At 43.1% G+C, this 20,971-nt stretch overlaps 1 protein-coding gene across 1 annotated transcript in view; it reads right to left on the reverse strand.

Annotated features, from left to right (window-relative positions):
- Window positions 1-20,971, reverse strand: part of LOC126175113 (uncharacterized) — a 235,849-nt gene that overhangs the window by 132,722 nt on the left and 82,156 nt on the right. Inside the window, exon 2 of the mRNA XM_049921666.1 lies at window positions 2,351-2,546. Coding sequence (XP_049777623.1) covers window positions 2,351-2,546 — 196 coding nt within the window. The remainder of the gene's footprint in view (window positions 1-2,350; window positions 2,547-20,971) is intronic.

The following is a 20,971-nucleotide window of genomic DNA, read 5'->3' on the forward strand; positions in this document are numbered from 1 at the left end:
AATGTCGGCACTAGTACAGTGTATATCCACCTTTCGCAGCAATGCAGGCTGCTATTCTCCCATGGAGACGATCGTAGAGATGCTGGATGTAGTCCTGTGCAACGGCTTGCCATGCCATTTCCACCTGGCGCCTCAGTTGGACCAGCGTTCGTGCTGGACGTGCAGACCGCGTGAGACGACGCTTCATCCAGTCCCAAACATGCTCAATGGGGGACAGATCCGGAGATCTTGCTGCCCAGGGTAGTTGACTTACACCTTCTAGAGCACGTTGGGTGGCACGGGATACATGCGGACGTGCATTGTCCTGTTGGAACAGCAAGTTCCCTTGCCGGTCTAGGAATGGTAGAACGATGGGTTCGATGACGGTTTGGATGTACCGTGCACTATTCAGTGTCCCCTCGACGATCACCAGTGGTGTACGGCCAGTGTAGGAGATCGCTCCCCACACCATGATGCCGGGTGTTGGCCCTGTGTGCCTCGGTCGTATGCAGTCCTGATTGTGGCGCTCACCTGCACGGCGCCAAACACGCATACGACCATCATTGGCACCAAGGCAGAAGCGACTCTCATCGCTGAAGACGACACGTCTCCATTCGTCCCTCCATTCACGCCTGTCGCGACACCACTGGAGGCGGGCTGCACGATGTTGGGGCGTGAGCGGAAGACGGCCTAACGGTGTGCGGGACCGTAGCCCAGCTTCATGGAGACGGTTGCGAATGGTCCTCGCCGATACCCCAGGAGCAACAGTGTCCCTAATTTGCTGGGGAGTGGCGGTGCGGTCCCCTACGGCACTGCGTAGGATCCTACGGTCTTGGCGTGCATCCGTGCGTCGCTGCGGTCCGGTCCCAGGTCGACGGGCACGTGCACCTTCCGCCGACCACTGGCGACAACATCGATGTACTGTGGAGACCTCACGCCCCACGTGTTGAGCAATTCGGCGGTACGTCCACCCGGCCTCCCGCATGCCCACTATACGCCCTCGCTCAAAGTCCGTCAACTGCACATACGGTTCACGTCCACGCTGTCGCGGCATGCTACCAGTGTTAAAGACTGCGATGGAGCTCCGTATGCCACGGCAAACTGGCTGACACTGACGGCGGCGGTGCACAAATGCTGCGCAGCTAGCTCCATTCGACGGCCAACACCGCGGTTCCTGGTGTGTCCGCTGTGCCGTGCGTGTGATCATTGCTTGTACAGCCCTCTCGCAGTGTCCGGAGCAAGTATGGTGGGTCTGACACACCGGTGTCAATGTGTTCTTCTTTCCATTTCCAGGAGTGTAGTTCCGCGTAGTCAGCGCGTACACAACTTCTTTCCCACTAAGCACAACAGCGCAGGCGCAGCGCTTGTCCGTCTCCACACTATGGGATGGCGCTGCCTTATGTAACGCAGCCAATGAGATTGCTGCTAATATAGAACCTTTTCTCTTCGCAGATCACACTCACGCAGTGATACCTGAATGCGCGAGGTATTATAACGAGTGTACAGACCTCCGATTGGTCAGTCTGCATTTGTCGGCACCAGTCTGTACCAGTCTACATTTGTCTGTACCAGTCTATAGTCAAGTTTCAGTCTGCGCCTAATCAGATTACCATATTCCTGTACATAGCCATGAAGATAAATGTATAGACACTTTTGTCAAGTATCAGAGATATGTGAGAATAAGATTAACGTACCAAGACCAAAGGAACTTCAGATTGTCAATTGTAAATAGCATCCAGAATCAAGTTAAGTAATTTTATGCTTGTTATTATTTTAATAAATGTGTGTGAAAATTAATCAAGTTCTGTTTAAAGTTGGTCACCGTCAATCTGCTACTCTAAGCGTGCAAGTGGCATTTCTATCGTCTGACCTAACGGCAGAAGATAAACACGCCACGATAAGACCACGAGACAAATTGCTGACACTCGCCTACTTCGTTAGAGCAACAACTCAAATAATCTGATGGTGTGTGTACCGAAGGTCTTACAGTACATACACCACAACTTTCTTAACTGTTTTTCGTTCATCACTGCCACAGTGTTTACGCCTATTCGTTTGTTTTCGTTCACGTTGTGAGAGTTGCCAACCTATGAAACTACTTTTTTTTTTTTTTAAATATCGGTTGCAGATGTATTATAAGCATTTATTTGGTTTTAAATACAAGTAACTGGTTTCACCAGCATCATTAAAACTACAATATTTATTCAGTCAATTTCTTTATTTATGTATACTATTCGCCACCTTGTCTATTTATTTCAAACAGTTAAGGAGTAATTCTTTATTAAATGTATGGGCTTTGAAGCGACACGACAGCTCTTTCAGACATCACAACGAGTCAAGAGGTCTACAGAGTCCCATACGGGATGCTCACCAGCACGTTCGCCGCTGGAGCCGACTACGCCATCATCGTCATCATCGTCGTCATCGTCATCTTCTTCGTCGCTGTACCCCAGCAGGAGGTTGGACAGCGTGCTGAGCGGGTTCCAGCCGCCGCCGCTAGAGGCGCTGCTGCCACTGGCACAGCCCGCCCGCACTGACGAACCAGGAGGTGCCTTCACCGCCTGCACCTGTCAACAAGGGGACAACGTAATTGTGGCGTCAACGCATTGAAGTTCAACCACACAAACGCTCAGGGAGCCACTTCAACGCGTTACTAGCAATTCTCAGTCTGGGTCGCTCTGTGTCGCATGTACTCCGCTCGCCATTAAAATTACAGCTGCTGGAGGGATAGGAAATATTGAAGTTTCTCTTGCTGCCTGCATAAAGTATCGTAGTAACAGTACACGATTAAAGCTGTAGGCGATTTTTGGGGGTGTAGAGGGCGCGAAATGTAGTGCACAGAGCTGCCATCTCTTGCAACAACAAGAGGTCTAATAATCGATAATGATTCCGGTTTCATCATCGACTGGCAGTAATAATTGACCATGATCTTAACATCGATGTTATTCAAGTGATATACAGGGTGTTACAAAATGGTACGGCCAAACTTTCAGTAAACATTCCTCACACACAAAGAAAGAAAATATGTTATGTGGACATGTGTCCGGAAACGCTTACTTTCCATGTTAGAGCTCATTTTATTAATTCTCTTCAAATCACATTAATCATGGAATGGAAACACGCAGCAACAGAACGTACCAGCGTGACTTCAAACACTTTGGTACAGGAAATGTTCAAAATGTCCTCCGTTAGCGAGGATACATGCATCCACCCTCCGTCGCATGGAATCCCTGATGCGCTGATGCAGCCCTGGAGGATGGCGTATTGTATCACAGCCGTCCACAATACGAGCACGAAGAGTCTCTACATTTGATACCGGGGTTGCGTAGACAAGAACTTTTAAATGCCCCCATAAATGAAAGTCAAGAGGGTTGAGGTCAGGAGAGCGTGGGGCCATGGAATTGATCCGCCTCTACCAATCCATCGGTCACCGAATCTGTTGTTGAGAAGCGTACGAACACTTCGACTGAAATGTGCAGGAGCTCAATCGTGCATGAACCACATGTTGTGTCGTACTTGTAAAGGCACATGTTCTAGCAGCACAGGTAGAGTATCCCGTATGAAGTCATGATAACGTGCTCCATTGAGCGTACGTGGAAGAACAAACTAAAATGAGCTTTAACACGGAAATTAAGCGTTTCTGGACACATGTCCACATAACTTCTTTTCTTTATTTGTGTGTGAGGAATGTTTCCTGAAAGTTTGGCTCTCAGCACTATGGGACTTAACATCTATGGTCATCAGTCCCCTAGAACTTAGAACTACTTAAACCTAACTAACCTAAGGACAGCACACAACACCCAGTCATCACGAGGCCTGAAAGTTTGGCCGTACCTTTTTGTAACACCCTGTATACAGGAGAATAAGGGAAAAGGATCATATAGGTACATCTACTGTCATATTTAGTAATCATTAAATACAGCAGCAACTAGCATTTAACATCCCCAAACTTTTTATCTACTGAGTGCAAAAACAGCATTTTCGATAGTTCTCCCTCGCATTGTTGACAGAGAGCATATCCGACCTTTCAAGACAGCCTCTCAAAAGTCGCTATACAGCTCAGACACGTAATAGTTTTGTAGCTCTGGATAGCAAGTACTGATGATGTAATTGATTACTTTTAATGGATACAGTTCCCATAGAGCCACCCCCATGCTGATCACTTTGTCTGCTATGTTATTGCCACGTCTTCGTTTCGTAAGGGACCGTAGCATTTAAGAACATTGCTTGTTACGCAATTCAAGTTACCTTCATGTAAAAATAACGGTTAACAACACCAAAGATTTGAATGTAATCTTTCACTTCAAGCCCCCCATCCCAGATCATTTTCAGATGCACCACGCAGTAGATGAAGCAATATATGACGTAAGGATAAACATTGTGTTTGTCTCCATAAGACGATACAGTGCTGCTTATTTCCATTGCGGTATGTTAAAGAAGTAGTTTTGCTCATTTTCAGGGCAGGAATTCCTGCTACTTTACTAACCAAAGTGGAGTACGGCACTGTGGCCGTGCGATTCTAGGCGCTACAGTCTGGAACCGCGGGAGCGCTACGGTCGCAGGTTCGAATCCTGCCTCGGGCATGGATGTGTGTGATGTCCTTAAGTTAGTTAGGTTTAAGTAGTTCTACGTTCTAGGGGACTGATGACCTCAGAAGTTGAGTCCCATAGTGCTCAGAGCCATTTGAACCATTTGTACGGCACTATCATCAGTGTATGTATGAAAAGAACAATGGGAATCAGTGAGTAAGGGTATTACTTCACATTTTTCCTTATTTTCAGCCAGAAGAACAGATTAAGATCACTAGTTTACCACCAGATCACTCCACACTACAGCCAGCACCTTATAAAGTAATAACTGTAGTGTGACGCTAGGCTCGTTCCTTTTCGAGGTTGCAAATTATTATTCGCTTGCGCCATTTTATATTGTTGATGCAGCAAATCTAATTCGGATCTCCTGTTTTCCTGTAATGTGTCAACTTGTTACCCATCTCACAGACTGTTGTTTCAACAGTTGCATGCTAATTCTTGATGGTTTTGATTGAGTTTCAGCGTGCTATAGCATCTCGAAAGCGTATGTTCTTGAATCTAGGATAGAGCAGCATTGATTTGACTAGTATATATTAACACCTTCATTTGGCAATATGCGCTTTTTCATTTCATTTATGAATCAACATGGTTTTAGAAAGCATCGCACGTGCGAAACCCAGCTTGCCCTTTTCTCACATGATATATTGAGAACTACGGATGAAGGGCAACAGGCAGATTCCATATTTCTAGATTTCCGAAAAGTATTTGGCACGCTGCCCCATTGCAGGATGTTGACGAAAGTACGAGCATACGGAATAAGTTCACAGATATGTGAGTGGCTCGAAGGCTTCTTAAGGAATAGAATCCAGTATGTTAGCCTCGTCGACGAGTGTTCATCAGAGATAAGGGTATCGCCAGGAGTGGCCCAGGGAAGTGTGAACGCGACCGCTGTTGTTCTCTAAGTACGTAAATGATTTAGCGGACAGGGTGGGCAGCAATCTGCGGCTGTCTGCTGATGATGGCGTGATGTACGATAAGGTTTCGAAGTTGAGTGAGTGTAGGAAGATACAAAACAAACTCAGACAAAATTTACAGTTTGTGTGACGAATGGCTTAGCTAGTCCTAAATGTGGAAAAATGTACGTTAACGCGGATAAGTAGAAAGATGAAACCACTAATGTCTGGATGCAATATTACTAGAGTCCTGCTTGACATAGTCACGTGGTTTAAATATCTGAGCGTGACGCTGCAAAGCGATATGAGGTGGAACGAGCATGTGGGAACTGTGGTAGGGAAAGCGAATGGTAGACTTCGGTTAAATGGGAGAATTTTGGGAAAAGGTGCTTCACCTGTAGAGGAGACCGCATATAGGACGGCGGTGCAACCTGTTGTTGAATACTGCTCGAGTGTTTGGGATCCGTACCAGATCATATAAAGGAAGACATCGAAGCAATTGAGAGGTGAGTCGCTAGATTTGTTACCAGTAGGTTCTGATAACACGTAAATGTTGCGGAGACGCTTCGGGAACACAAATGGAAATCCCTGGAGGGAAGACGACGTTCTTTTCACGGAACGCTATTAAGAAAATGTAGAGAACCGGCATTTGAAGCTGACTGCCGAACAATTCTACTGCCACCAACATACATTGCGCGTGAGGGTACGAGAAATTAGTGCTCATTGTTGTTGTGGTCTTCAGTCCAGAGACTGGTTTGATGCAGCTCTCCATGCTACTCTATCCTGTAGAAGCCTCTTCATCTCCGAATAACTACTGCAACTTAATCCTTCTCAATCTGCTTATTGTATTCATCTCTTGGTCTCCCTCTACGATTTTTACCCTGCACTCTTCCCTCCAATACTAAATGTGTGATCCCCTACTGTCCCAGAACTTGTCCTATTAACAGATCCCTTCTAGTCGAGTTGTACCACAAATCCCTCTTCTTCCCAGTTCTGTTCAGTGCCTCCTCGCTAGTTACGTGATCTGGCCATGAGGGGTGCGGCGTATTGCTCAGACGGAGGGATATAAATAGTCGTTTTCTCCTCGCTCTATTTTCGAGTGGAACGGGAAAGGAGATGCCAAGTAGTGGTACATGGTACCCCCGTACGGTGGCTTGCGGCGTATCTACGTAGGTGTAGACTTGTCTGTTTTGGTTGCAAGCCGAATATTTTAAAATTCAACGTACTAGTTATTGTGATTACTTTACTGCTTGCAACGGGCTTTTCTCCGTAAATTTCAAGAGCAACCACCTCTACTTTTTTTTTTTTTTAATCAGCGTCACTACAGACAGAAAGAGTCCGCACGTGCCTATGTCTCATACGAGAAACATGCACGGATAGACGCACGCCTTACACAAAGCTGCTTCCGGAATCAGGGCAGACGCGACGGTCCCGGGTCAAACCCGCCGTAGCGTGTGACGTACACGGATGAGCGACAACACTATGACCACCTGTTTAATACCGTGTCGCTCCACTACTGAAACAAAATACAGCAGCGGTTCTGCATAGCATGGATTCGTCAAGTCCGTAGTAGGTTCTCCATCTACATCTACGTAGACACTCCGCAGGCCACCGTAAGGTGCGTGGCGGCGGGTGCCCTGTACAACTACTTGTCATTTCCTTTCCTATTCCACTTGCAAATAAAGCAAGGAAAAAAAGACTATCTGTATGCCTCCGTATAAGCCCTAATTTCTCGTATCAATCTACGTGGTCCTTACGCGCAATGTATGTTGGTGGCAGTAGAACTGATCGGCAGTCAGCTTCAAATGCTCGTTCTCTAAATTTCCTCAATAGCGTTCCTCGAAAAGAACATCGTCTTCCCTCCTGGGTTTCCCAGTAGAGTTGCCAAAGCATCTTCGTAACACTTACGTATTCTTCGAACCTACCGGTAACAAATCTAGCAGGCCGCCTCTGAATCACTTCGACGTCTTCTTTCAGTCCAACCTGGTACGGATCCCAAACATTCGAGTAGTACTCAGTAATAGGTCGCACCATCATCCTGTAAACGGTCTCCTTTACAGATGAACCACTCTTTCCAAAAATTCTCCCAGTAAACGAAGCCGACCATTTGCCTTCCCTACCACAGTTCTCATATGCTCGTTTCACTTCATATCTCTTTTCAAAGTTACGCCCACATATTTAAACGACTTGATTGTGTCAAGCAGAAACCCGCCAGGGTAGCCGAGAGCGTTAACGCAGTGCTTCCTGGACTCAGATAGGCGCGCCGGCCCCGGATCGAATCCGCCCGGCGGATTCACGATGACGGCCGGTGTGCCGACCAGCCTGGATGTGGTTTTTAGGCGGTTTTCCACATCCTATTAGGTGAATACCGGGCTGGTCCCCATGTCCCGTCTCAGTTCCACGACTCGCAGACATTTAAAACCCATTCACACTATTTCATGATTTACACTAGACACAGACAGCTGGGGTACACTAATTCCGTCCTGGGGTGTATGGGGTGGCGGCACGAAGGGCATCCGGCCACCTCTTACAATTAAACATGTCAAATCCGTAGTTAACCCTGCCGACCCTGTGCACAATGCGGTATAAAGGCAGTAGCACAAGAATTGTTTCAAGCAGAACACTAGTAATACTGTATCCGAACATTACAGGTCTGATCTTCCTAATTATCCGCATTAACTTCCATTTTTCCACATTTAGGGCTCGCTGCCCTCTATCACACCAACTGAAAATTTTGGCTAAGTCTTCTTGTATCTTCCAACAGTCACTCAACTTGGACACCTTACTGCACACCACAGCATCATCAGCAATCAACTGCAGATTGCTGCCCACCCTGTCCGCCAAATCATTTATGTGTACAGAGAACAAGAGCGGTCCTATCACACTTCCCTGGGCCACTCCTGACGATAAGAGATGAACACTTGCCACCGAGGATAACATACTTGGTTCTGTTATTTAACAAGTCTCCGAGACACTCACATATCTGTGACCTTATTCCATATGTTCGTACCTTGGTTAGCAGCCTGCAATGGGGCCCCATGTCAAATGATTTTCATAAATCTAGAAATAAATTATCTGCCTGTTCCCCCTCATCCATAGTTCTCAGTATATTATGTGAGAAAGGGGCAAGTTGAGTTTTGCACCAGCGATGCTTTTTAAAACCATGCTGATTCGTTGACATAAGCTTCTCACTCTCGAAATTTTGTTGTATTCCAACAATATGTTCATGGATTCTGCAGCAAACAGAAGTTAGGGATATTGGTCTATAATTTTGTGGGTCGTTCTTTTACCCTTCACATATACCGGAGTCACCTGCGCTTTTTTCCAGTTGCTTGGGTCATTGTGCTGGGCGAGAGATTAACGGTAAATGTAAGCTGCGTTAGGTGCCAATGCCGTAGAGTACTCTTTGTAAAATCGAACTGGCGTTCCATCCGAATTTGGTGGTTTAATTGCTTTCAAATCTTTCAGTTGTTCCTCTACGCCATACATTTCCTCAGGTATGTGGCACACGACTTCTACGCTCATACCATGCAATTCCCGCACATTAAGATCCAAGTAGTTATTCGGTTGTATGTTCCATAGGTCATCTGAACGATTCTTTTATCGATATCATGTGGAAATCAGTACTGTTAACATCTACATCTGCATGGATACTCTGCAAATCACATTTAAGTGCCTGGCAGAGGGTTCATAAACCACCTTCACAATTCTCTATTACTCCAATCTCCTATAGCGCGCGGAAAGAACGAACACATATATCTTTCTGTACGAGCTCTGATTTCCCATATTTTATCGTGGTGATCGTTTATCCCTATGTAGGTCGGTGTCAACAAAATATTTTCGATTTGGGAGAAGAAAGTTGGTGATTAGAATTTCGTGAGAAGATTCCGTCGCAACGAAAAACGCCTGTATCATTTCTGTGACACTCAATCCCATATTTCCCGATAACACAAAACGTGCTGCCCTTCTTTGAACTTTTTCGATGTACTCCGTGAATCCTATCTGGTAAGGATCCCACCCCGCGTAGCAGTATTCTAAAAGCGGACGGACAAGCATAGTGTAGGCAGTCTCCTTAGCAGGTGTTACATTTCCTAAGTGTCCTGCCAATAAAACGCAGTCTTCGGTTAGCTTTCCCCACAACATTTTCTATGGGTTTCTTCCAATTTAAGTTGTTCGTAACTGTAACACCTAGGTATTTAGTTGAATTTAGGGCTTTGAGATTAGACTGATTTATTGTGTAACCGAAGTTTAACGAAATCCTTTTGGCACTCATGTGGATAACCTCACACTTTTCGTTATTTAGGGTCAACTGCCAATTTTCGCACCATTCAGATATCTTTTCTAAATTGTTTTGCAATTTGTTTTGATCTTCTGATGACTTTATTAGTCGTTAAACGACGGCGTCATCTGCAGACAACCTAGGACGGCTGCTCAGATTGTCCCCCAAATCGTTTATATAGATAAGGAACAGCAAAGGGCCTATAACACTACCTTGAGGAACGCCAGAAATCACTTCTGTTTTACTCGATGACTTTCCGTCAATTACTACGAACTGTGACCTCTCTCACAGGATATCACAAATTCATATTCCATAAGCACGCAACGTCACTACAAGCCGCTAGTGTGGTACAGTGTCAGAAGCCTTCCGGAAATCCAAAAATACGGAATCGATTTGAAATCCCTTGTCAATAGCACTCAACACTTCATGTGAATAAACAGCTAGTTGTGTTTCACAGGAACGATGTTTTCTAAACCCATGTCGACTTCTTTTCTTCGATGTAATTCAATATGTTGAACACAATACATGGCCCATAATCCTGCTACATGTCGCCGTTAGCGATATGGGCCCGTAAATTAGTGGATTACTTCTACTACCTTTGTTGAATATTGGTGTGACCTGTGCAACTTTCCAGTCTTTGGGTACGGTTCTTTCGCCGAGCGATGCACATGGTTGTTTTTAGTCCTGCTTATGAAACTATACGTAAAAATATTTTTAAATTTTTTTTTTTAAATTTTACTGGCTCGAGTTTTTAAGTAGTAATCGATCAACAGAACAGAAGGGCTTGTCGAGGAAAAATGATTTGCAGTTAGATTTAAAACTTGCTTTGCTACGTGTCAGATATTTTACGTTACCGGACAAATGATCAAACATTTTTGTTGTTGCATATTGAACGTCTGTCTGAGTCACCAACAGCTTTAATAATGGGTAATAAAAGCCATTTTTTCTCTCAAAAATAGTTTTCTAGGTACGGGCGTCATGGTTACGACGGTACTGGTCACTATGCACTGAACATTGAATAGTTTGGCTCGAGCCCCCCACGTGCTATGCCACGAAACTATATATATATATATATATATGTTATACTCAGCACTCAGCTTAACTGAGCGGCCCAGAGGTGTGGCCAGCCTCCAATGTTTGGCTACGTTTTTAGTCATAGGGTGACAGCTCACACCTGCGGTATTCAATTTTCAAGCTGAAACAAAAATGTATAACAAAATACAGGCAGCTATTGCGGTGAAATCTAAAAAATATTGAGTTATGCAGGTTGATTTATAATTTGAAGAAGTAATTTATTTCTATTTTTCCACGAATAGTCGTCAATTTCTTGAGTAAACATTTAGAGGTGCTTTTTCGTAAGGGTGGCCATTAATAACTGATGTAGAAGACTTCACTATGAAACTCATATGTCGCGATCACGGCACTCGACAGTCTCTTCACAGTTCACAAAATACACTGCTGTCTGCTGTCCTAAACCACTATGCTGCCCTCAACTTGATCGTTTTCGAACGTCGCTGCATACATACTTGTCCCCGATGGTGGCTACCAGACCAATAGTAGGCTACCCCCAGATACGTGGCACGTCCGGCTCTTAGCGTCGCTCACACTCCAGTGTCCTTAAAGATGGCTGCCCTATGCACCCTCGAAACGACTATATAATTCAAAACAATGTTTGATAAAAAATTACGAATATTCTAAAATTAAACACGTATGATACATTGAAAAATATGGGAATTTTCCGGGCAATAACAATCTAAAGTCCAGTTATTTTGCATCTGCCACCGCTTTTTCACAAATAATGTTCTTGTGGCGTGATTTTGCTTTTCCCAGATTTTTGATACTAAACGTAAATAAACAAATAAAAATACATACTTAATTACTCATCTACCTTTTTAATCTTTAGACTGCTGCCGCGTCTAGAAAATTTAGCTTTACATAATTTTCTGTCCATGAGTGCCAACTCGCACTCGGTGTCACTCTTTAATTTTGTTTTTATCAATTTTTCTCTGGCGTATAAATTCCTCTAAGCGCGAAAACACAGCCATACGCGCCCCTGCCAAGCTTCTGCTCGGGGATTTCCAAGGCCACGTACACGCTAGCCGCTCGCCACGGTGGTGTAGCAACCGCCAGCCACGTGCTCTGCGGCGGGAAACTGCCGCTCCTATCTCCCACCACAGCTTGTACGGTCACAGGGTTCTTCTCAAAATGTGATGGATTATTTTTTACCAATCTCACTAGCGTATATACAGGGTGATCAGAAACAGCCTGAAAAGCTTGTAAGGGTGTTGTAGGGGTAAATTGTGTTGAGAAATAAGCGTTAAGAAAAAATTCGAACTGTTGCTTCGATTCCGGGTTAGTTAGCATTGGCGTTAGCCAGTCAGGCCGATTGACGTGCAAATTCCAGCGGCCCGCCAGACGGTGTCTCCAAACATTTTGTTCTTGTTTGGTTTCCTAAAACCGAACAAGAGAGCGATACAAAAACTGGACATCGAACGGTACTAAGGATCTAATCCTAGCCAAAGGCTGAGCACTCTCGTGCGCGATCATCTACAGTATGAGAACAACTAACACTAATTGTATTCGGCGGGCCGCCTGAATTTGCGCCTGATTGACTAACTTTAATCCTAATGAACTCGGAAACGGCGCAACATATCTTCATTTTTTTCTTAACAATTATTTCTCAGCAGGACCTACTCTGCAATACCCTCACAAGCTTTTCAGACTGTTACTGACCATTCTGTGTGTATTGTGATGGTGCAGTTAAAATGCCCAATCGCTTAAAGAGGTACGTACATGGCGGCCGCAGACGGACACCACATAACTTATTATTCTTACCAATCGTTATTTTAAAGTCAATAATTTCCCTCTCCCCCCCCCCCCCCCCCCCACAAGAACCATGGACCTTGCCGTTGGTGGGGAGGCTTGCGTGCCTCAGCGACACAGATAGCCGTACCGTAGGTGCAACCACAACGGAGGGGTATCTGTTGAGAGGCCAGACAAATGTGTGGTTACTGAAGAGGGGCAGCAGCCTTTTCAGTAGTTGCAAGGGCAACAGTCTGGATGATTGACTGATCTGGCCATGTAACACTAACCAAAACGGCCTTGCTGTGCTGGTACTGAGAAAGGCTGAAAGCCAGGGGAAACTAAAGCCGTAATTTTTCCCGAGGGCATGAAGCTTTACTGTATGGTTAAATGATGATGGCGTCCTCATGGGTAAAATATTCCTGAGGTAAAATAGTCCCCCATTCGGATCTCTGGGCGGGGACTACTCAGGAGTACGTTGTTATCAGGAGAAAGAAAACTGGCGTTCTACGGATCGGAGCGTGGAATGTCAGATCCCTTAATCGAGCAGGTAGGTTAGAAAATTTAAAAAGGGAAATGGATAGGTTAAACTTAGATATAGTAGGAATTAGTGAAGTTCAGTGGCAGGAGGAACAAGACTTTTGGTCAGGCGAATATAGGGTTATAAATACAAAATCAAATAGGGGTAATGCAGGAGTCGGTTTAATAATGAATAAAAAAATAGGAGTGCGGGTAAACTACTACAAACAGCATAGTGAACGCCGTATTGTGGCCAAGATAGACACGAAGCCCACGACTACTACAGTAGTACAAGTTTATATGCCAACTAGCTCTGCAGATGACGAAGAAATTGAAGAAATGTATGATGAAATAAAAGAAATTATTCAGATAATGAAGGGAGATGAAAATTTAATGGTCATGGGTGACTGGAATTCGGTAGTAGGAAAAGGGAGAGAAGGGAACGTAGTAAGTGAGTATGGATTGGGGCTAAGAAATGAAAGAGGAAGCCGCTTGGTAGAATTTTGCACAGAGCATAACTTAATCATAGCTTACACTTGGTTGAACAATCATGAAAGAAGGTTGTATACGTGGAAGAAGCCTGGAGATACTAGAAGGTTTCAGATAGATTATATAATGGTAAGACAGAGATTTAGGAACCAGGTTTTAAATTGTAAGGCATTTCCAGGGGCAGATGTGGACTCTGACCACAATCTATTGGTTATGAACTGTAGATTAAAACTGAAGAAACTGCAAAAAGGTGGCTATTTAAGGAGATGGGACCTGGATAAACTGACTAAACCAGAGGTTGTACAGAGTTTCAAGGAGAGCATAAGGGAACGATTGACAGGAATGGGGGAAATAAATACATGAGAAGAAGAATGGGTAGCTTTGAGAGATGAAGTAGTGAGGGCAGCAGAGGATCAAGTAGGTAAAAAGACGAGGGCTAGTAGAAATCCTTGGGTAACAGAAGGAATATTGAATTTAATTGATGGAAGGAGAAAATATAAAAATGCAGTAAACGAAGCAGGCAAAAAGGAATACAAACGTCTCAAAATTGAGATCGACAGGAAGTGCAATATGGCTAAGCAGGGATGGCTAGAGGAAAAATGTAAGGATGTAGAGGCGCATATCACTAGGGGTAAGATAGATATTGCCTACAGGAAAATTAAAGAGACCTTTGGAGAAAAGAGAGCCACTTGTATAAATATCAAGAGATCAGATGGAAACCCAGTTCTAAGCAAAGAAGGGAAAGCAGAAAGGTGGAAGGAGTGTATAGAGGGTCTATACAAGGGCGATGTACTTGAGGACAATATTATGTAAATGGAAGAGGATGTAGATGAAGATGAAGTGGGAGATACGATACTGCGTGAAGAGTTTGATAGAGCACTGAAAGACCTAAGTCGAAACAAGTCCCTGGGAGCACACAACATTCTATTAGCACTACTGACAGACTTGGGAGAGCCAGTCCTGACGAAATTCTACCATCTGGTGAGCAAGATGTACGAGACAGGCGAAATACCCTCAGACTTGAAGAAGAATATAATAATTCCAATCCCAAAGAAAACAGGTGTTGACAGATGTGAAAATTACCGAACAATCAGTTTCATAAGTCACGGATGCAAAATACTAACGCGAATTCTTTACGGACGAATGGAAAAACTGTTAGAAGCCAACCTCGGGGAAGATCAGTTTGGATTCTGTAGAAATATTGGAACACGTGAGGCAATACTGACCCTACGACTTATCTTAGAAGCTAAATTAAGGAAAGGCAAACCTACGTTTCTAGCATTTGTAGACTTAGAGAAAGCTTTTGACAATGTTGACTGGAACACTCTCTTTCAAATTCTGAAGGTGGCAGGGGTAAAATACAGGGAGCGAAAAGCTATTTACAATTTGTACAGAAACCAGAAGGCAGTTATAAGAGTCGATGGACATGAAAAAAGGGAAGCAGTGGTTGGGAAGGGAGTGAGGCAAGGTTGTAGCCTTGTGGGGTGGCGGGAGGGGGGGGGGGAATTATTTGGTTTTTAAAATGTAATGTTTTGTAATGTAGAAACATTACAATTCCCTGCCGTTTAACCATATGTGGGGCGGCAGGTGGAATTAATTGTTATATAAATGTTCCTATTATTTATGCTGTTGTTTTGCCGTTCTCAACACTGGCTCTCTAACTACAATTTTGGCAACTAGAAAGTGATTAGCAAAACGTGAAGCCTGTAATTAGAATTCCTAGTGCCCACTTCATCTGAGAAATACACTTATAGCTACAGCTTATAGCTCTGAGGAATTAGGAGATTGTCTGGGATTCATAATCAAAAACGATCGTGAAATAAAAAATGTTCTCTGTATTCTGAAAGTCACAGATGAAAAAAAAAAAAGAATCCACACAACCTGACTAACAGAGCAGTTCAGAGTCTAATACGCCGATGCAACTATAACAATCCAAATTAAATGTTTAAATGAATGCTCGCCATAATTTGAAGATAATGTTCATCAAACGCCATGCTAAATAATGGTAGAATGTCTGTCCCGCGGTGGCACGTGAAAATACGACATACGCAAACTGAAGACATATCATTAAAGTCATCCCAGAATTTATACTTCACTCGAAAACGATTTCATGGTTACGCGTATCCCGAGTAACTTATTACGGCACCCGAGGCTGTTTATAGCAATGATACCGACGCGACGCGACGCGACGCGACTCCCGGCACAGATGGTGTGTTAATCTGCGTCTGGAGAGAACTGGGGCCTTGCTTCCTCGCGCAGCGTTCTTATATATAAACCCGCGGTGCGGACAGCTAAGGGAACGCCTGATCAAATCGGCTCTCCCAACTAGCCGCTGGGCGAGTAATGCACCACTTTAACTCAATGAATAAATCATAGCTTCTTTTACTGATGGCCGATGAAGCTCTCAATTTAAATGTGCATTCAGCACACAGGTAAGTAAGCATAATAATAGTCTGACGTGGCTAAGTAAAATATTTTGGGCGAGAGAATTAATTTAATTACACTACACGCAGTAGACGAGCTCTGAACTTGCCCTTTGGAGATGCGCTATCACTATAGTTATATAGTTATTCAATTGAAACTTCTCAAATCTTTATGATTATAGCGGATCTCCATTCTACTTAATATAAACATCCTAGCCTTATTTATTAGCCTACTTAATCCATCTTGCTTCCTTAATTTTTAAGACAAAACCCAGAAAATATTGAATTTCAACTAAAATCTTAATTTGTGAGATCCAAAGTACTGTTTCTATTAAATTATTATGACAAAGGAATCTAAATACAAATTTTTAAGTCTCTAGCTCTTTTCTGTTGCGCCAATGATTTTTACAGAAAAACGTCCAAATTTTGAAAATGGTTAAAGTTATTGAACTGACATTCAACACATATTGATTCAGTATTACTCCTGACGTGCTAGAACCGTTTCAGGTTATTTATTTAATTTTTAAAGTATTGCACAACATTTATGACGTCAGAGCTAGTTACAGCGGACTGGCTGGCACACAATGGAAAGGCTGATATGAATTTTATACGGCGTGAGTAGGCTGCTTCCCTACAGCCTCTCCCCGATGTTATTCAATCTGTATATTGAGCAAGCAGTGAAGAAAACAAAAGAAAAATTCGGAGTAGGGATTAAAATCCATGGAGAAGAAATAAAAACTTTGAGGTTCGCCGATGACATTGTAATTCTGTCAGCGACAGCAAAGGACTTAGAAGAGCAGTTGATCGGAATGGATAGTGTCTTGAAAGGAGGATATAAGACGAACATCAACAAAAGCAAAACGAGGATAATGGAATGTAGTCGAATTAAGCCAGGTGATGGTGAGGGAATTAGATTAGGAAACGAGACACTTAAAGTAGTAAAGGAGTTTTGCTATTTGGGGAGCAAAATAACTGATGATGGTCGAAGTAGAGAGGATATAAAATGTAGACTGGCAATGGCAAGGAAAGCGTTTCTGAAGAAGAGAAATTTGTTAAGATCGAGTATACAGGGTGTTACAAAAAGGTACGGCCAAACTTTCAGTAAACATTCCTCACACACAAAGAAAGAAAATATGTTATGTGGACACATGTCCAGAAACGCTTACTTTCCATGTTATAGCTCATTTTATTACTTCTCTTCAAATCACATTAATCATGGAATGGAAACACACAGCAACACAACGTACCAGCGTGACTTCAAACACTTTGTTACAGGAAATGTTCAAAATGTCCTCCGTTAGCGAGGATACATGCATCCACCCTCCGTCGCATGGAATCCCTGATGCGCTGATGCAGCCCTGGAGAATGGCGTATTGTATCACAGCCGTCCACAATACGAGCACGAAGAGTCTCTACATTTGGTACCGGGGTTGCGTAGACAAGAGCTTTCAAATGCCCCCATAAATGAAAGTCAAGAGGATTGAGGTCAGGAGAGCGTGGAGGCCATGGAATTGGTCCGCCTCTACTAATCCATCGGTCACCGAATCTGTTGTTGAGAAGCGTACGAACACTTCGACTGAAATGTGCAGGAGCTCCATCGTGCATGAACCACATGTTGTGTCGTACTTGTAAAGGCACATGTTCTAGCAGCACAGGTAGAGTATCCCGTATGAAATCATGATAACGTGCTCCATTGAGCGTAGGTGGAAGAACATGGGGCCCAATCAAGACATCACCAACAATGCCTGCCGAAACATTCACAGAAAATCTGTGTTGATGACGTGATTGCACAATTGCGTGCGGGTTCTCGCCAGCCCACACATGTTGATTGTGAAAATTTACAATTTGATCACGTTGGAATGAAGCCTCATCCGTAAAGAGAACATTTGCACTGAAATGAGGATTGACACATTGTTGGATGAACCATTCGCAGAAGTGTACCCGTGGAGGCCAATCAGCTGCTGATAGTGCCTGCACACGCTGTACATGGTACGGAAACAACTGGTTCTCCCGTAGCACTCTCCATACAGTGACGTGGTCAGCGTTACCTTGAACAGCAGCAACTTCTCTGACGCTGACATTAGGGTTATCGTCCACTGCACGAAGAATTGCCTCGTCCATTGCAGGTGTCGTCGTTCTAAGTCTTCCCCAGTCGCGAGTCATAGGCTGGAATGTTCCGTGCTCCCTAAGACGCCGATCAGTTGCTTCGAACGTCTTCTTGTCGGGACACCTTCGTTCTGGAAATCTGTCTCAATACAAACGTACCGCGCCACGGCTATTGCCCCGTGCTAATCCATACATAAAATGGGCATCTGCCAACTCCGCATTTGCAAACATTGCACTGACTGCAAAACCACGTTACGTACTGATGTGCTTGATGCTAGTACTGTAGAGCAATGAGTCGCATGTCAACACAAGCACCGAAGTCAACATTACCTTCCTTCAATTGGGCCAACTGGCGGTGAATCAAGGAAGTACAGTACTTACTGACGAAACTAAAATGAGCTCTAAAATGGAAATTAAGCGTTTCCGGACACATGTCCACATAACATCTTTTCTTTATTTGTGTGTGAGGAATGTTTCCTGGAAGTTAGGCCGTGCGTTTTTGTAGCGCCCTATAGATTTAAGTGTCAGGAAGTGGTTTCTGAGAGTATTTGTATGGAGTGTAGCCATGTATGGAAGTGAAACATGGACGATAACTAGTTTGTACAAGAAGAGAATGGAAGCTTTCGAAATGTGGTGCTACAGAAGAATGCTGAAGATTAGATGGGTAGATCATATAACTAATGAGGAGGTATTGAATAGGATTGGGGAGAAGAGAAGTTTGCGGCACAAATTGACTAGAAGAAGGGATCTGTTGGTAGGACATGTTCTGAGGCATCAAGGGATCACCAATTTAGTATTTGAGAGCAGCGTGGAGGGTAAAAATCGTAACGGGAGACCAAAAGATGAATACGCTGAACAGATTCAGAAGGGTGTAGGTTGCAGTAGGTACTGGGAGATGAAGAAGCTTGCACAGGATAGAGTAGCACGGAGAGATGCATCAAACCAGTCTCAGGACTGAAGACCACAACAACAACAACTTTCCCTCTAAGTGATGAGTTACCCCAGAAAATTATTCCTGAAGACATTATTGAGTGAAAATACGCAGAATACGTCAGGTGGTCGATTCGTTTGTTTCCAAAATTAGCAGTTATACGAAGAGCAAAAGTAGCCGAACTTAATTGTTTGAGAATCTCAGTAATATACTTCTTCCAATTCATGTTTTCATCAATACATATACCTTAAAGTTTGGAGCATTCTAGTCTATCTCCTGACACCTATTCATGTGTTATGTCAATTGTCGGTATGACTGTATTTGCTCCATAGAACTGAATATAAAGCTTTTTTTCTTTAAATTTAAGGAGTGTCCATTTTCAGAGAAATACTTCATAATTGTTTGGAAAACATCATTTACCATCTCTTCTGCTGCTTTGTCTTTAATGGGATTTATTATAACACTAGTATCGTCTGCAACAATTAGCAGTTCTGGTTATTGAATGTTAAGTGGAAGGTCATTCGCATGTATAGGGAATAGAAATGCTCCAAAAATTGAACCTTGTGGGACCTCCCTTTGAGATTTCTCCCCAATCACTAAGATTTCTTACCTTTCCGACATTATTTCAATTATTCAGCACAATCTTTTGCATTCTATTCGTTAAGTATGTTTGAAACCAGCACAATGAAATGCCTCGGAAAGATGACAACAAATTACAACTGGCGATATTTTATTGCTTAAGACTTGTACTGTTTGATAAGTGAATGTATAAATATCATTTTCAGTACGGCAACCCTTCTCGAATCCAAACTATGATGTGCTAAGTACATTGTTTCCATTTCAATGCGAGACTATGCTTGAATACGTTACCATTTCCGAACATTTTGGAAAGAATATGTCAGTAAGGAAATTGAGCTAGAACTTTTTAAATCTGTTTGCCGCCTTCATTCTGAAGAAGTTTAACAACTGCATGTTTTTAACTGTCTGTGATGCACTGCATATATCACGAAAAACATTACCGATTAAGTGGGAACAGCTGTTTCAGAATCTGTTCGAAATACATTCAACACGCCATGTATTTTTCGTCTTTTAGAATTTTTTACAATTATATTAAATTCATTGAAGGAAACTTTGCTACAACTAGCTGGTAAAGTTTTCTAGAATGACATTTTTAATATATTTTCTTCCTTTTTCAAGCAAATTGCTATTTTTTGCTACTACATTTAGAAACTACTCGCAACTCTTTAGTTATCACTGACTACATTGATATTTAGTGTAATTGTTATGGTATCTTCTACACCAGCTTGTTGTTCTGTCTCCTGTTTGACAGAATCCCATATAGTTGTAATCTTATTATCTTCATTACTTATATCTGTCAGGACTTGCATACTTCTGGACATATTTGATGACTTTCCTCACAATACTATACTACTAGTATTAAAGTAACGTAGAGTCTTAACCTACTCTGTCCTTTACATGAATTTCCTCCTCCCTTTTACATAAGATTTTAATTCCCTTAGTTATCCAAGAGTAACTTTTTTTAACGGATCTTTTGCATAATTATTTGTAAAACAACTTTCAAGTATTGATACAAATTAACTATGAAATAAATTGAATTTGACATTAGCTACTCTTCCTATATATATATCTCATCCCATACCACCCCTTTCAGATTACTCATAGAACACTGTACCCTGTTCTCATTAATAAGCCTCACTTTGCATGTACATGTCTCTGGCTTGTAAGGTGCCATATCGTTTATTTCCATTAATTGTGCATCATGGTCAGATAATGCATTAACATCTGGGTACACATTAACTGTTTCAGCCTGACCACTGTCTATAAAATGTGATCAACCTTAGTGAATACAAGGTGGTTTTTGAGCACGGAGCTGCTGCACATGTGTTCTGTCTGGTTCAGATCAGGCGGAACTGGCGGGCAAGACATCAACGTGGGTTCCC

The sequence above is a fragment of the Schistocerca cancellata genome, chromosome 3 (genome assembly GCF_023864275.1).
Source record: "Schistocerca cancellata isolate TAMUIC-IGC-003103 chromosome 3, iqSchCanc2.1, whole genome shotgun sequence".
Classification (NCBI taxonomy): domain Eukaryota; kingdom Metazoa; phylum Arthropoda; class Insecta; order Orthoptera; family Acrididae; genus Schistocerca; species Schistocerca cancellata.